The sequence below is a fragment of the Jaculus jaculus genome, chromosome 16 (assembly GCF_020740685.1).
Source record: "Jaculus jaculus isolate mJacJac1 chromosome 16, mJacJac1.mat.Y.cur, whole genome shotgun sequence".
Lineage (NCBI taxonomy): Eukaryota > Metazoa > Chordata > Mammalia > Rodentia > Dipodidae > Jaculus > Jaculus jaculus.
In genome coordinates this window covers 19,093,627-19,111,449 of record NC_059117.1, presented here as the reverse complement: position 1 = coordinate 19,111,449, position 17,823 = coordinate 19,093,627, and the positions used below count along the sequence as shown (strand labels likewise).

Genomic DNA, 17,823 nt, shown 5'->3' with positions numbered 1-17,823 from the left:
AGACCAGGCACAGTTATGGAGAAAGGGGTGTTTATTTGAAGCTTACATACAGATCCAGAGGAAGTTCCATAATGGCAGAAGAAGCTGGCCCCCTTTCATAGGTCCATGAGAGAGAGAAAAAATCTAAAAGCAACCACCACTGGCACTACAAGCCTAAGTGCTGAGCCATCTCTCCAGCCATCCTTTTACTTTTTAAAGACTAAGATGTTTTTTTTTTTCTTTAAAAAATATTTTATTTGAGAGAGAGAGAGAGAGAGAGAGAAGGAGACAGAGTCAGAGAGACAGACAAAGAAAGAGAATGGGCATACCAGGTCCTCCAGCGATAGCAAAGGAACTCCAGATGCATGTGCCACCTGTACATCTGGATTATGTGGGTCCTGGGGAATTGAACTTGGGTCCTTTGGCTTTTTAAACAAGTACCTTAACTGCTAAACCATCTCTCCTGCTCTCGTTTCCTATTCTTTTTTTTCTGGGCGTGATGGTATTTAATCCCAGTACTTGGGAGGCAGAGGTAGGAGGATCACTGAGAATACATAGTGAATTCCAGGTCAGCCTGAGCTAGAGTGAGACCCTACCTCAAAAAAACAACAACAAAAAAAACCCCAAAAAATTTATTTAAGCTGGGCATGGTGGCACAATCCTTTAATCCCAGCACTTGGAAGGCAGAGGTAGGAGGATCGCAGTGAATTTGAGGACACCCTGAGACTACTTAGTGAATTCCAGGTCAGCTTAGACTAGAACAGGACCCTACCTTGAAAAAAAAAAATGTTTCTTTTATTTGAGGGGCCAGTCAGGGAGAGAATGGGCATGCTAGGGTCTCTAGCCACGGCAAACGAACTCCACACGTATGTGCCACCTTGTGCTTCTGGTGTTACGTGGGTACTGGGGAGTGGAACTTGGGTCTTAGAATTTGCAGGCAAGCACCTTAACCTTTAAGCTGTCTCTCTAGCCCAAGACTCAGTTTTCAAGAGGAAATTCATCCTTGGGTGTGAGGTTTCATGGACAGTTTAATTTCCCATTGTTGTTGTTTATGAATGATTATAAGATTGCTATCAGTGATATTAGTTTATCACCTTAAGCTCTACTAAGAACAGAAATGCTACTTATGAAAATATTATTATTTGTAGCTATAGCTAAAGTTTTGTGGTCCAGAATTAAAAGAAATTTTGGAATCCATGTTTTACTGCTGGGGTATCCTGTAAATGTTAATTTAAGCTCCTTTCATCTAAGAAGTTGAGAGAAGTTTAATAAGTGACTTTAGAAAATATAGCTGTATAGGGTTTTTTTTGTTTGTTTTTGTTTTTTTGAGGGTCTCACTCTGGCTCAGGCTGATCTGGATGGAATTCACTATGTAGTCTCAGGGTGGCCTCGAACTCTCAGCGATCCTCCTACCTCTGCCTCCCGAGTGCTGGGATTAAGGCGTGCGCCACCACGCCTGGCTTTGTTTTGTTTTTTAAAGGTAGGGTTTCGCTGTAGCTCAGGCTGACCTGGAATTAACTATGTAGTCTCAGGGTGGCCTTGACCTCACAGTGATCCTCCTACCTCTGCCTTCCGAGTGCTAGGATTAAAGGTGTGTGTCACCGTGCCTGGTTGTAGAGTTTTTTATTTGTTTATTTGAGAGCAACAGCAAAGAGGGGGGGGGGGGAGAGGGAGATACAATGGGCGAGCCAGGGCCTCAAGCCACTGCACAGGAACTCAGCCACGTGCATCCCCATGTGCATCTGGCTAATGTGGGTCCTGGGGAATCAAGCTTTGAACTGGAGTCCTTAGGCTTCCCAGGCAAGTGCTTAACTGCTATGCCATCTCTCCAGCCCTGTACAGTTATTTTTAATGCAAGCCTTTTACTTAGTTCAGTTCTAAAATTTGTTTTGAGCTTCCTGTACCAGACTTTGTTTTTATTTGTTTTCCATGTTACTTCCAATTCTTATTGTATTTGTATTTGTAAGATATGGGCTCCCCCTTTAACAATTTTTATTTATTCATTTGTACATGGACTTGTGTGCCACAGTATGCATGTGGAGGTCAGAAGACAACTTTCAAGTGTCTTTGTTCCACCTACTTTGAGACTACAAATGAATGTCAGACTACTTGGCCCAAGTGACTTAGATTCTCCTGGCTCCAACCCTCATTGTAATAGATGCATTGTGATCATAGGCACTTGGGCCACCTTGCATCCAACTTTATGTGGGTGCTGTGCAATTGAACCTTGGGCTGGCAAGGTTTTTGTTTATTATTTTTATTTTTTATTTATTTATTTTTTGTTTTTTGAGGTAGGGTCTCACACTAGCTCAGGCTGACCTGAAATTCACTATGAAGCCTCAGGGTGGCCTTGAACTCAGGGCAGTCCTCCCACCTCTGCCTCCCCAGTGCTGGGATTAAAGGCATGCACCACCACACCCAGCTTAATAATTTTATTTTTTGAGGAGGGGGAAGAATGAGCATGGGCCTCTAGTCACTGCAAACAAACTCTGGACTCATGTGTCATCATGCGAATCTGCCTTATGTATGTGGGTACCAGGGAATTGAGCCTGGGTCCTTATACTTCTCACAGGCAGGTGCCTTAACTGCTAAGCCATCTCTCTAGCACAAGTGTTTTTTTTTTTTTTTTTCCATTTTGAATTGTTATTTTTTAATTTATTTATTTGCATGTATGTGTGTGTGCGTGTGTGCGTGCACGTGCTTTGTGGGCACACCAGGGCCTCTTGCTGCTGCAAACAAATGCCTGTCTAGGTGTATATGAGCGGCTGGTTATTGAACCCAGGCTGGCAGGCTTTTTAAGCAAACATCTTTAAGCACTTAGCCATCTCCCCAGCCTCTTGAGTTTTTTGTTTTGTTTTGTTTTGTTTGGAGACAGAGTCTGGTTATGTAGCCCAGGCTGACCTCAAATGCAACTTGCAGTCATCCTGCCTCTACCTCCTGAGTGCTGAGATCATGGACCTGTGTCACCATGCCTGGCTCACACCATGGCTGTTATCACATCTAGCACAAGTTTTATAAGGAAGTGCCCAAGCAAGCACCTTTACCCACTGAGCCATTTCCCCACTCTTGGGTTCCTCCTCTTACAGATGCAAGAATGGAAACACAGCCAGGTGTGGTGGTGCATGCCTTTAATCCCAGAACTTGGGAGGCAGATGTGGGTGGATTGTCAAGAGTTCTCGGCCCCCCCTGAGACTACATAGTGAATTCCAGGTCAGCTTGGGCTGAAGAGCGAGACTTTTCCTTGGGCAGTGTGGGGAGAGGGAAATGGAAACTCAGAGAAGTTAAGTACCTTGCGTAGGCTAACACAGTGAGTGAATGTTCTGAGTGTCAACATAAGAGAACAGTCTGGGTCCTACTTTTGGTGGGGAGGGAGGTGGGGAGGTGGGGAGGTGGGGATATTTTTGATACAGGGTCTCACTCTAGCCCAAGCTGACCAGGAATAAACTCTGTAGCTCCAGACTGTCTTTGAAGAACTTAAGGTAGTCTTCCTGAATGCTAGGACTAAAGGCTTGTGTAACCACACCAGGCAAGGTTGGGGTCTACCACTCTCCTGTGCTGTGTCTTTATAATGTATATTTCTTTTTATTATTTTATTTATTTGCAAGCAGAGAGAGAGAGAGAGAGAGAGAGAGGCACGCGCAAGAGTAGAGACAGAAAATGGGTGCACCAGGGCTTCTAGCCATTGCAAATGAACTCCAGATGCATTTGCTCCCTTGTGCATCTGGCTGACATGGGTCCTGGGGAATCAAGCCTGGGTCCTTTGGCTTTGCAAGTACCTTAACTACTAAGCCATCTCTCCAGCTTCCATATGTGCATTTCTTAATTAACTTGCTTACTTTAGTCTAGTGGTAGGGTCTTTTTCTTTATGTTCCTTATCAGATATTGTAGCCAGTACTTCTTTCTTAAAGTTGTCCAGCTGGTTTTAGCAGCAATATTTTAAGCAATCTGGATTCTTTTTTGGTTTTGCGAGGTAGGGTTTCACTCTACTAGCCTAGGCTGACCTGGAATTCACTAGGTAGTCTCAGGGTGGCCTCAAACTCATGGCAGTCCTCCTACCTCTGCCTCCTGAGTGCTGGGATTAAAGGTGTGAGCCACCACGCCCAGCAGCAATCTGGATTCTTAAATTACTCCTCAGAACACTTGTCTTGGTGGAAACTAATGTTAATATATTTGCATAATGAGTCACCTTTGCTCCTACCTGCAAAGACTCCTACACGGTGAAGTGGAAATATAAAGGCAGCTTGTACATGAAAAGGTGGTTGTAAGCTGTTTTAGGAAAGCAAGGCGTTGACATTTGTACTTTATGTTAATATTTGAAGGAAATTTCAGTTGGAATACTTTTTAAACTGTAAAATTTCTTAAATATTATCCTTTGACCTTCATAGGTTGGATATCAGGGTGCATATCCATGCATTTATTGGACTGTGGAGCATTTCTCTTTTTGTTCAGATGTGAAAACTCCACAACAGGGCTGGAGAGATGGCTTAGCACTTAAGACCCTTGTCTGTGAAGCCTGAAGACCTGGGTTCGATTCTTTAGTACCCATGTAAAGCTAGATGCACAAAATGGCATATGCATATGAAGATTGTTTGCAGTGGTAGAGGCCCTATGACCATCCTCTCTCTCTCCCTCTCTCTCTCTTTTGCTTGCAAATAAATAAATAAAATATTTAAAACCTCCACATTGTTGCTCAATGAAAAACATAGGCCCATTGGATTATGTTCCTTTAAGGAGTGCATCCTTATTTTTTATGAAAATACAAAATGATATCCTTCTTACTATTTATTTATTTATTTTGGTTTCTCGAGGTAGGGTCTCACGCTAGCCTATGCTGACCTGGAATTCACCATGGAGTCTCAGGGTGGCCTCAAACTCACAGCAATCCTCCTACCTCTGCCTCCCGAGTGCTGGGATTAAAGGTGTATACCACCACGCCCAGGTTTACTATGTGGAAAATAATATGGTAGCTCCTCATATTAGTTTTGGGCTGGAAGGATGACTTAGCAATTAAGGTGCTTGCCTTTGAAGCCGAATGACCCAGGTTTGACTCTCAGAATCCACACAAGCTAGATGCACATGGTGGCTCATGTATCTGGAATTTGTTTGCAGTGGCTGGAAGCCCTGACACACCATTGTCTCTCTTCCTCCCTCCTATATCTGCCTCTCTCTCTCAAGTAAATAAAAAAGTATTGTAAAAAGAAATACTGGTTTTAATAACCAAAAAGTAGAAGTAGTATTGATGTTCACATAATAAATAAATGAGTAAACAAGCCGGGTGTGGTGGCGCATGCCTTTCATCCCAGCACTCGGGAGGCAGAGGTAGGAGGACTGCGTTTAGTTCAAGGCCACCCTGAGACTCCATAGTGAACTCCAGGTCAGCCTGGGCTAGAGTGAGACCCTATCTTGGGGATAAATAAATAAATAAATAAGATATACAACAATGCCATCTGTCTATACAGTCGAACATGACTCAACAATAAAAGGAACTAAGTACTGATAACATTTTCCACAAAGTGAACCTTGAACAGTATGCCAGATAGAAAAGATCACTTATATGATATGATTTAAATAAAATACAAAATTTTCAAGTAAACAGATGGCAGTTAGGAGTGAAGAGTTGAAAAGTGGTGGGAGTGAAGTAATAGTTGCAATCAAAGAATAGAATCACTCACCTTAAGTGGTGAACCATGTGATAATTGGTTTTTTAATACAGTTCTTCTTAAAGAAATGCACAAAATGAATGGTAGAATGAGACATAGTGGCTGCTTGCAGAAACGAGATTTTTTTTTTTTTTACTAAGTTTTCTTTGTGCCTACAAAATTGAGTACCTCATGATTATATTACCTAATTCACAAATAAAGGTTACTAATAGCTCCTCTCCTTTCTTGATTTTACTATGGCCAGGTCCTTCAAGGGTTAGATTATCTACACAGTAAATGCAAGATAATTCATACTGACATAAAGCCGGAAAACATCTTGATGTGCGTGGATGATGCCTATGTGAGAAGAATGGCAGCAGAGGCCACTGAGTGGCAGAAAGCAGGCGCTCCTCCTCCTTCCGGGTCTGCAGGTGAGGGAGCTGGGCCTCTGTCTGCTCAAGGACAGATGCTCTTTTGGGGTGGCACGCTGAAGGCAGTTGAGTTAAATGTGTACACTTACTAGGAACTTTAAAAAACAAAAAATTTGTTGCTGGCAATAGCTAGACTATTTTAATTTGTCTTTTAATATTTGAATTACTTTTGCCTCCACTAAAATGCCACCTGAAATCTTAGCTGTTGCTTTGACTGTATACGAACATATTCTTGTGTTACCCACCTCTATACCAAGAATGTTTTTTCAGGCAAGTGCCTGAACTGCTGAGCCATCTCTCTAGCCACCTCTCTAGTTTAGGTTTTATTATAATACTTTCTCCTCAGTTAATTTAGCTGCATTATATATTTAACTGGCACAAATTCAGTTACTATAGCTGCTGTACATTGAACTGGTACATTTGGAATTAGTTGTGAAAAACATAGGGGCATAGGGAAGAAAGCTTAGTGACTTGAGTATTAGCGTATTTTGATTTCTGAATATCACAGAATTCGTTGGTGGCAGTGAAGCACTGGCTGGGCTTTCGCTCTTTTCACGTTGCCCGTGTTCGGACATGTCGGGAAGTGTACAGACCAAAGAGCTGAGGGCTCCTGTGACTGGACCTCCAGGGACGTGCCGTTAGTGCATCTCATGTGCTGCCAGAGTACTATTTTTGTCATGGAACCAACATATGAAGCTTTTAGTCCTGGTAGGGGTCTGGCATATTTTCTGGATCCATTGTTGCAACTTGCTATACTGTTTGATTTAGTTTCGTTGTACAAGGTTTGCCTAGTAGATTTCAAACAGATGAACATTCTCTCATGTAGATTTTTCATCTCATTTTGCATCACACAAAATTGATACAATGATTGTAATTGGTGAACTGTTCTCCCTTTTCCTCAGTTACTAATTGGTGCTTTGAGAGTGGCTGATTTTGAAAAAATATTTAATAAAAAATGAGAAATGGCTCAGTGTAAACAGTTTGTTATGCCCTTTAAGAGCCAGTCATTTGTTTTAGTTGGGTAAACTTTCTCTAAGGTCCTTATAATTCAGAAACTTGTGAATTTTAAGATTGTGAAGCTGCTTAGCTACCAAGACAGCAACATTTCATTTTGCAATTCAAATTACCTAAAGATACATATGCATTTTCCTCTAAATACTTGTTTTGTTTATTTTATTTTAGTGAGTACTGCTCCGCAGCAAAAGCCTGTAAGTACGCATCCTTGTATTCAGCTTATCAAAAGGAACTCTTTACTATTGAGCTTTTCAAATTAGAATAGATGTTCTAGTGCATATTAATTTAAAAGGTGAACTTGTTTATAAACACTCTGTATCCTTAAAATTGAAAGACTTCCTATTTTAAGCTGAAATAGTCAAACCTGTATGTGGCAACACCTATCTTGTTTTCTTGCTAATCCTCCCCCAGGCCCCTAGGTACGTTCTCACTCTAGCCTGGGCTGACCTGAAGCTCACTCAGTAGCCCCAGAATGGCCTGGAACTCCTGGGGATCCTGTTACCTCAGCCATCTAAGTGCTGGTGTTAAAGGCATGTGCCATCTTACTTGGCTTAAGACCTATCTTTAAAAAAATCTGGGGGGGGGGGGGGACTAGAAAGATGGCTTAGTGGTTAAGGTGCTTGCCTGCAAAGCCTAATGTCCCTGGTTCAGTTCCCCAATACCCACATAAAGCCAGATGCACAAAGTGGCATATGCATCTGTAGTTCATTTCTAGTGGATAGAAGCCCTAGTGCACCAATTTTCTCTCTCTTCTTCCCCTCTTCCTCCTCCTCCCTCCACCCATCCCTTTCTCTCTCTGTCTCTGCTTGCAAATAAAAGTCTTTTAAAGCTGAGTGTGGTGGTGCACACCTTTAATTCCAGCACTTGGGCTGCAGAGATAGGAGGATTGCCTTGAATTTGAAGTCACCCTAAGACTACATGGTGAATTCTAGGTCCACCTGGGCTGGAGCAAGACTCTACCTCAAAAAACCACAAAAAAATTAAAAAATATATATTTGCATCTATTTGCATGCATGTTTTGGTGTGCTTTGTGTGTGTGCGTGCGTGCATGCCTGTGCTCGTACCAGCTGATGCAAATGAATACCTGTCAGGCTTTATGTGAGTGGCAAACAAACATCTTTAACCACTGAGCCTAGCCCCAAGGCCTGTTGTCTTTATGTACTTTCTGGGGTGCTGTTGGAGGGCTTGGGAATTGTGAAGTGATGCGAGTAGAGTTTGCAGTGTAATCATTCCAAAACCACTTTGCATTACTTTTGGTTGGCTTCCAAGCTACCTCTTTTTCTGACATTGTCCTAATTTTTCTCCATATATTGTGGATCTGTCAAAGCACCGTGGCCAAGGGAATGGAAGTTAACAATACTGAGGAGTCGCTGTGGGGGAGCCCTACACATTGGAAGCTCTCCTTGCCAGTACTTCCTAAGTCACATGACATTAATTGGAGGCAGATAAAAAAACTGGCTTTTTCTTTTTTTGCTCTTATACATTGTATGCTCATTTCTGAAGTTCATATTACATTGAGTCTTTATCACAGCTCAGTATGAGTCATAGTCAGACAGTGCTACTGGATACCTTTCTTCACAGGTTTTTTTTTGGGGGGGGGTTAATGAGGAGGTGAGAATAACTTTGTATACAGGCAGAGACAAATAGAACCTGTAAGAGGAACTAGCCACTTGTTTAAAGTAAGGTATTTGAGGATATCAGTTTACGTAGATTTTTGTTGTTTTTTAAGATAGTGTCTCACTCTAGCCTAGGCTGATGTGGAATTCACTATGTAGTCTCATGGTGGCCTTGAACTCACAGCGATTCTCCTACCTCTGCCTCCTAAGGGCTGGGATTTAAGGTGTGTGCCACCATGCCTGGCTTTACCTGGATTTTTTTTTTTTTTTTTCGAGGTAGGGTCTCACTCTAGCCCAGGCTGACCTGGAATTCACTATGTAGTCTCAGGGTGGCCTTGAACTCATGGTGATTCTCCTACCTCTGCCTCCTGAGTGCTGGGATTAAAGGTGTGCACCACCACGCCTGGCTCACCTAGATTTTAACAAAGAGTTTCTGATATAAATTATATCCCTTTGAGGGGAGCACTGATAGAGCCAGCAGTGTTGTCTATTTTACCATAATCTTAACCATAAAATGGATCTTCTCTCTGGGCTTGTGAATTTAGCTGGATAGTACATAAAAAGCAGAGTTTGTTGGAATTTGTCCTACTGTTCTTACCTGTACTATTATATAGCGCTGTAAAGAAAGCCAATGACATGTAGTGTTCTCTTAATGTTTGTAGATAGGAAAAATATCCAAAAACAAAAAGAAAAAGCTGAAAAAGAAGCAGAAGAGGCAGGCTGAGTTACTGGAAAAACGCCTGCAGGAGATTGAGGAACTGGAGCGGGAAGCTGAAAGGAGGATAACAGAGGAGAGCATCACCTCCGCTGCGCCTCCCAATGAGCAAGATGACTATTATAGCCCGGAGGTGAAACTAAAAGCAGCAGGATTAGAAGAGGCAGCAGAAGAGACAGCAAAGGACAACGGTTAGTGTGACCCAGAAGCAGGGTGATGGGCCCATGAACTTCCTAAATGGGGACCGGACTCCGTACCACATGGTTGGCTCTGAGCTATTTCTCCAGGTATTAATGAAGACACTCCAGCTCCTTGTTGGAGAATATGGGAAGCAGCTCATGGCTCTCATTTATCATGCATGTCATAGAATATATGTGTGTGTTACTGTTTCAGAGGAGCTTTTCAAAATGGGGAAAAAGAGTGCCTAAGAAGAGCTGGAGAGATGGCTTAGTGGTTAAGCGCTTGCCTGTGAAGCCTATGAACCCCAGTTCGAGGCTCAATTCCCCAGGACCCACGTGTGCCAGATGTACAAGGGGATGCAAGCATCTGGAGTTCATTTGCAGTGGCTGGAAGCCCTGGTGCACCCATTCTCTATCTGCCTCTTTCTTTGTTGCTCTCAAATAAATAAATAAAAATGAACAACAAAAAAAGAGTGTCTAAGAAACATTATGTCTGTCTTGCTAATAGTGGCCTGCCCTTTATTTTGTAATTTTGCCTAGCTGTAATGCATCATAACCCTTAAAGGAAGGGTTGAAATGAAAGTCCAGTTTTACTTACTGTTCCCAAGAGCTAACTTGTTCCTAAGAAGTTTTCCAAGACAGAATTTATCAAACCTAAAGATTTTTACCTTGAAAATCAAGAAGTGCAACCTATGTTGTACATAAAAAATGTCTCATTGAAGGAGCAACCTGTGAGAGAGTAGTGAGTGCTAATCTTAACCCACCCTTTCTTTAAGGTGAAGCTGAGGACCAGGAAGAGAAAGAGGATGCAGAGAAAGAAAATGCTGAAAAAGATGAAGACGATGTTGAACAGGAGCTGGCGAACATAGACCCTACATGGATTGAGTCCCCTAAAACCAATGGCCATATTGAAAATGGCCCCTTCATACTGGAACAGCAGCTGGAGGATGAGGAGGATGATGAAGATGACTGCCCAAATCCTGAGGAATATAACCTTGACGAGCCTAATGCAGAAAGCGATTACACATATAGCAGCTCCTATGAACAATTCAATGGTGAATTGCCAAATGGACAACATAAGATTCCAGAATCACAGTTTGCAGAGTTTTCCACCTCATTGTTCTCTGGGCCATTAGAACCTGTGGCCTGTGGCTCTGTGCTCTCAGAGGGCTCTCCACTTACTGAGCAAGAAGAAAGTAGTCCATCTCATGACAGAAGCAGGACAGTTTCAGCCTCCAGTACTGGGGATTTGCCAAAAAGTAAGTGCCCTTTCCTACTTAGTGCCTGCTCTCACAGGACAGGGCTGTGCCTTTGACAAACTCTGCAAAAGGAAAGGCTATAGGTACACAAGCCATATAAATGTATACTTGTGTTTTTATTTTTTGTATTTGAAAATATTTAATATGCTTTTAAAATGTATTATATGGGCTGGAGAGATGGCTTAGCGGTTAAGCGCTTACCTGTGAAGCCTAAGGACCCCGGTTCGAGGCTCGGTTCCCCAGGTCCCACGTTAGCCAGATGCACAAGGGGGCGCACGTGTCTGGAGTTCGTTTGCAGAGGCTGGAAGCCCTGGCACGCCCATTCTCTCTCTCCCCCTCTATCTGTCTTTCTCTCTGTGTCTGTCACTCTCAATAAATAAATAAATAAATAAATAAATAAATAAATAAATAAATAAAATGTATTAAAATGTATTATATACCATTAGGCTTTCTCTTACTGTGCATATGAAATCTCATTTCTGAGCTCTTCTCATTCTTTTTATACTTATTAATGACATCAAACATTTTGCAAAAGCCTTCTCTAGATCTATCAACCTTGTAGTGTTGGGTTTTTTCCCCAAGGTACGGTCTCACTGTAGCTCAGGCTGACCTGGAATTCACTATGTAGTGGTCCTCACACTCATGGCAATCCTCCTACTTCTGCCTCCCTAATGCTGGGACTAAAGTCATGTGCCACCACACCTGGCAACCTTGTAGATTTTTTACATATATATTTATTTATTTGCAAGCAGAGAGAGAAAGAGAAGAGAGACAGAGAGAATGGGCATGCCAGGGCCTCTACCCGCACTAGAAAGGAACTCTAGACACATGCCTCACTTTGTGCATCTGGCTTTATGTGGGTACTGGGGAATTAAATCCTAGTTGTTAGGCTTTTCAGGCAAGTGTCTTAACTGCTGAGCCATCTCTCTAGCCCCGGTAGATACTTTTTATAACTCCTAATATAGTTCACATTTTGTAACCTCTGCTATGTGGTAGTATTGTGTTTAGATTTTGTTTTGATTCTATTCAAGAGAACATCTTGAGAGCATGCTCTTTGCTGTACTGAGAAAGAAGTGTCATGATTCATTTGATAATTGTCTCTGATTATAGAACCCTGCTTTTGATAACTGGCCTAGGATTATATTTTTATTTAAAAATATTTTATTTATTTATTTATTTGACAGAGAAGAAGGGAGAGAGAGAATGAGTGGGTGTGCCAGGGCCTCCAGCCACTGCAAATGAACTCCAGACATGTGCGCCCCCTTGTGCATCTGGCTAACAAGGGTCCTGAGGAATCGAAGCTGGGTCCTCTAGCTTTGCAGGCAAATGCCTTAATCACTAAGCCATCCCTTCAGCCCTATATTTTTAAAGAACATATCATGGGTTTAAACAGGATGACAGATTATAGACTGAATTTTATGTTTTTGTCTATCTTGAAACACTGTCTTCAAATCCTTAGTTGGAGAGGAAATGCCACTTGACATGTGGTTCATTGACTTCAGTAAGTGAAAACTGGGTATCATAGTTGGTTTCAATTTTGGCCCACAGTAGAAAAGCTCAGAAACCTCCTCTGCTCCCTCTACTGATAGTGTTTAACAAATGATGAGTAACTGAGGTGCCAGCTTGGCAAACATTTGCCTAAGAGATTCTCCAACCCCTTTCATTGTAGCAGGCCAGCAACCTTTATTACTAACTGGCTGTAACTAATCATCCTAATATTTATATATTCCTTCCCCCCCCCCCCCCCCCGTAGGGTCTCGCTCAAACCCAGGCTGACCTGGAATTCACTATGTAGTCTCAGGGTGGCTTTGAACAGACGGCGATCCTCCTACCTTTGCTTCCCGAGTACTGGGATTAAAGGCGTGCACCACCACACCAGGCCCTAGCTTATGTTTTTATGTATAATGTTTTTATTTACGTGGCAGCACACACTATACTCCTGGTCACCTTTGCCCTGGCCAGAGAGTGGAAGGCTTCAAATGGAATGTAGATTCCTTTCAGGTAGAAAAAGGCAGCAATGACATACATCTTCTCCACATTTACTGTTCCTATTGAAGCTCAAGTGTTTTTGAGTATTTTTATTCATTTAAGAGATAAAAATGGTATACCAGGACCTCTTGAACTCCAGACACATGTGTTACTTTGTGAGTCTGGCTTTATGTGGGTACTGGGGAATGTAACCCAGGGTAGTAGGGTTTGCAAGCAGGTGCCTTCCCCAGCGTACAGTTCTGTTTTCACACCAAGATTCATATATAAACTAATTTATGCAATGGTCTTCTATTATTTTTCAAGGGGCACTGGCTTCAAACATACGAAATAATGTCTTAGTTTAAGACTTAATAGCCATGGGACTTTTGTTTCTTAACCTCCCTGTGTTGCAGTTTCCTCCTCTATTAAATGAAAAGCAGTGACTACCTCTGGTGCTGCTATTAGCATGAGATCAAATGATTTAGGTAAATAAATAATTATATGGAGTATGGAATAATAATATCTTTTTGAGGTAAGGTAGACTCTTATTCTTGCCCCGGCCGACCTTGAATTCACTCAGTAGCCCCACGTCGGCCTTGAACTCATGGCAGTCCTCTTAGTACTAGGAATTAAAGGTGTGCACCAACGTCCCTGGCTGGAATAATGCTTTTATGAATGAACTCTTTTCAGTGCATGTGTCTTAGTTGTCATGTGCCCCAGCAGAGTGTGCTTGCTGCTGATAGGCCCCATTGGTAACATCTGAGAGCCAGGCACAGTGGGCGGCTCAGCATAATCATTTGCCAATAATTCAGAGGTCCTGAGCTAAGGCTTTCCGGTTCCTAATTCATCTTTATTTGTCATATTATTATTATTACACTAAGAAGTAAGGGTGGGTAGGTAGGTATAATCAAGGCCTGAAAAGAAGACAAATATCCAATTGAGAGACAGAAATAGAGGGGAATTAAAAAATAGTGTTGGTGGTCCACCCGTCTCGGTTCTCAGCTGTTCTCCTGACGTGCTAGTCTTTGCCTGACTGACCTGTGCCTGCTCAAGATTTCTGGTGGTGTCGGTGTGTCATCAGCAGCTAAGCTCCTGTTACTCCCTCTGCCACTGTTGAGTCCTGGCAGCAGCAGCATGGGCCAAAGGCAAAATGGTCTTTCTCCTGTGCTCATGTTCCTGAGGTCAGCGGCCAGCAGGGAGAGCTCCTGCTGTGAGCTGCTGTGAGTGATGTGGCAGCAGTGCTCAGGCTTCTCCTCTCTTACCGAAAGCACTGTGCTCTCTTGGCGCGCCTCAGCCCTCCGGCAGGGTCCTCCTGCCCTTGGCCTTGAGGTGTTGCTCACTGTTCAGCTGCACTGGAACAGAAGGTCCTTGCTGGTCTCTTGGCTCTATGTTCTCTAGCTGCCATTCCCACCTGCCTTTCAAATTGTTCCAAGTTGCTGCTAGGATTTTTGGTGGGTTTTTTTGAGGGTTTTGTTTGTTTATTATTTGTTTATTTTTGTTTTTTTGAGGTAGCGTCTCACTCTAGCTAATCCAGGCTGACCTGGAATTCACTATGGAGTCTCAGGGTGGCCTCACACTCACAGTGATCCTCCTACCTCTGCCACCCAAGTGCTGGGATTAAAGGTGTGCACCATCACACCCAGCTGAGGGTTTTTTAAAAACAATAATAAATAACACTTTTGGAAGACTATCTTAATAAAAACTGTCTACCTTCCACCTGGATTCAAAATTGGCATTTTTTTAATGAAATTTTTTATGTGTGTGTGCATGTGTATGTCAGAACCTCTTGCCACTGTAAGTGAACACCAGATACTTGGCCCACCTTTTCTGTCTGGCTTATGTAAGCAGCTTGGAAATTAAACCCAGGTTGGCAGGATTTTTACAGTTAAGAGCCTTTAACCACTGAGCATCTTCCCAGCTCTCAAATAAGCATTTCAAAAATATTTTATCTTACTTGCTTATTTATGAGAGAAACAGAATGTTTGGGTGCACTTGGGTCTCTTGCTGCTGCAAACAAACTCAGATGCATGTACCACTTTGTGCATCTAGTTATATGTAAGTACTGGGGATTGAACCCAGCTCAGCAAGCTTTACAAGCAAGCACCTTTAGCTGCTGAGCCATCTCCCCCAAATTAACATTTTGACAAAGTATATATTGTTATTTTCTTTTTTTTCTTCTTTTCTCTTTTTTTAAAATTATTATTATTAGTTATGTACACAGTGTGTATATAGCCATGTTGGTACCATTGTTAGCCTCCTCCCTGTCTTCCCCCCTCCACAAGAACCCTCCTCATTGGAGAATGTGGGTCGTGCACTGTGGGGGTAGCCATCAGTTATGGGGAAGAGCAGTGTCTCTGCATAATGTCCCAAACGTGTGGCTCTAACAATCTTTCCTTCCTCTCTTCCCTGAATTTCCCTGAGCCATGTTGGGTTTGTTTTAGGTCTACTTCAGTGATGAGGTCTTGAGAGCCTCTGTGTCTCTGGATCTCTGGTTTGGTAGGAGTTGAGTATTCTCTGTGTGTATCTTCCTTGTGCTGGTACCAGGTTCACCAAGAAAGCAGCAGTCTCGCTCATCTCCCCAGTTCCTCTATGGGGGCAGGGGCCCTGGTGAGGTGCGGTGGGCTGGTTTTCTTCTCATGATCTCTGTCTTTCCTTCCTTCCCCGGGAGGTGAGGTGTGGTTAGGTGGGTGCCATCTTGACCGGACTGTTATTATCTTTTTTAAAAAAAAAAAAATTTTATTTTTACTTATGAGAGAGGGAGGGAGGGAGGGAGGGAAGGAGGAAGAGAATAGGCATGCCAGGGCCTCCAGCCATTGCAAACAAACTCCATACACATGTACCACAGAGTGCATCTGGCTTATGTGGGTTCTGGGTCCTTAGGCTTTGTAGGTAAGCACCTTAGCCATCTCTCCAACCCTATATTACTATTTTCTTTTTTATTTTTATTTTTTTTATATTACTATTTTCTATAGAAACTGCACTATAGATATTAGGATATTTTAATTTTAAATACTTTATCATTTATCACTTGAAGGATGAATTAAGGGTGTTCTCTGTTATCATACCGGTGCCATTACTGAATATAAATAAGGCTGTAAATGATTTTTATGTTATGTTACTTAGTCCATACTCAAGTCTTCTCAATAGTTGTGAAGTTATCCTCCATTTTTCCTGATTCAGGATATGGGAAAACAGAGCACTGCTCCTGGGTGGCTGGTCCTGTGTTCCCCATCTGGCCTCAGCTTTCTTTCCCTTCTCTACTAACAATTCTTTTCTTAATTAGTTAATTTATTTGTTAGAGAAAGAGGCAGAGGTGAGAGGGTAGAGAGGGAGAGAATAGGAGCACCAGGGCCTCCGGCAACCCCAAACGAACTCCAGAGACATGTGCCACTGTGTGCATCTGGCCTTTAGTTGGGTACTGGAGAATCGAACCTGGTCCTTAGGCTTTGCAGGTAAGCACCTTAACCACTGAGCCATTTCTCCAGCTTGGCAATACTTTTCTTAATGTATGATTATTGCTTATTTCCACTGGGATATCAACTCTGAAAAGGCAGTATAATTTATTTATTTATTTATTTGAAAGAGAAGGGGGGAGGGAGAAGAGGCATATATAGAGAGAATGAGTGCACCTGTCCCTCTAGCTACTTCAAACTAAGTCCAGATGTATGCACTACCTTGTGCATCCAGCCTATGTGGGCACTAGGGAATCGAACCTAAGTCCTTAGTCTCCCCAGGCAAGCACCTTGAGTGCTAAGCCATCTCTTCAGCCCTGTTTTTGTTTTTATAACCTTTGCATTGGAGTACTTACTAATGAATAAACAAGTAAGTTAGAATTTACTCTTTCCTTTCTCCTATCTAATTCCTTTCACAATCAGAATTTTACTTTGTATAAGGCATATACCATTCCTGCTAGTCTTTCAGCATTGTTAGATTCCCAGGAAGTACTGCAGGAGCTGTTCTTTATTCATTCCCCTGTTGGCAGTTCTCAGTTGAGGCTTCCAGCTGAGATGTTTGGTATATCTTGGAGGAGGTGTCATTTGTTTCCTGCAGTGCATGGGAGGAGTTTGGAATAAATACAAAGTGAGAGAAGCAAGCTTAGTGCAAGTTTGTGTAGGTCTGTATCATTGATCAGGGTGTTCATAGTAGGGAATGGTCAGAGCCAGACTGAGATGTTTGAAGAACTTGAATGCCAGGCTACAGGATGTAGACTTCTTTTAGATTCATTAGTGGCATTGAAGTTCTTTCTTAGGCCATTAGTTACTAGAGCCATACCCACTCACACGGGTCTTTTTCCTCATGTTTTCCGAATTGGGAGCTTGATTCTGCCTCAGAATCTTAGCACTGCCTGTCTCCTCTGCCTAGAACTTCTCTCTTTCATGCCTTCCTTGAATGCTGCCTTCTTAGAGAAGACCTCTCTTCTCCTCAACACATTCTACATAGCCATCTCTGCTCTTAGCTTAGTTTTTCTTCATGGCAGCTCTAGTTTTCTGATGTGATGTGTAAACTACTCATTTGCTTTTATTATTATTTATAGTTTCAACAGGTACATTATACAGCTTTTCTAATTTGGGGAGTATCGTCTTTTAGTTGTGTTTGCAGTGCCTGGATGGCATCTAGCACACAGAAAGTTTGTCGGTAAGTATTTGTCAGGGAAATGGAAATTCTCCTCATTCTGTTGTTTCCTTGGGCCTGGTACCAATCCTCCTCTAGATAGAGAAGATATTTGTGCCTTTTTTTTTTTTTTTTTAAGTTTTTCAAGGTGGGGTTTCGCTCTAGCCCAGGCTAACCTGGAGTTCACTATGTAGTTTCAAGGTGGCCTTGAACTCATGGCGATCCTCCTACCTATGCCTCCCCAGTGCTGGGATTAAAGGCGTGTGCCACCATGCCTGGCTTTTGTTTTTATTATTATTATTGTTGTTGTTTTATTTATTTATTTGAGATAGAGGGATGAGGGGGAGAGAGAGAGGGAAGGAGGGAGAATAGGTGCACCACAGCCTCTAGCCACTGCAAATGAACTCCAGGC

General features: G+C 42.5%; 1 protein-coding gene across 7 annotated transcripts in view; it reads left to right on the top strand.

The window, feature by feature from the left end:
- Positions 1-17,823, top strand: part of Srpk2 (SRSF protein kinase 2) — a 238,872-nt gene that overhangs the window by 197,677 nt on the left and 23,372 nt on the right. For all 7 annotated transcript variants that reach the window (XM_045135485.1, XM_045135484.1, XM_045135483.1 and 4 more), the window contains 4 exons: positions 5,884-6,049; positions 7,232-7,257; positions 9,342-9,585; positions 10,350-10,832. In XM_045135485.1, coding sequence (XP_044991420.1) covers positions 5,884-6,049; positions 7,232-7,257; positions 9,342-9,585; positions 10,350-10,832 — 919 coding nt within the window. The remainder of the gene's footprint in view (positions 1-5,883; positions 6,050-7,231; positions 7,258-9,341; positions 9,586-10,349; positions 10,833-17,823) is intronic.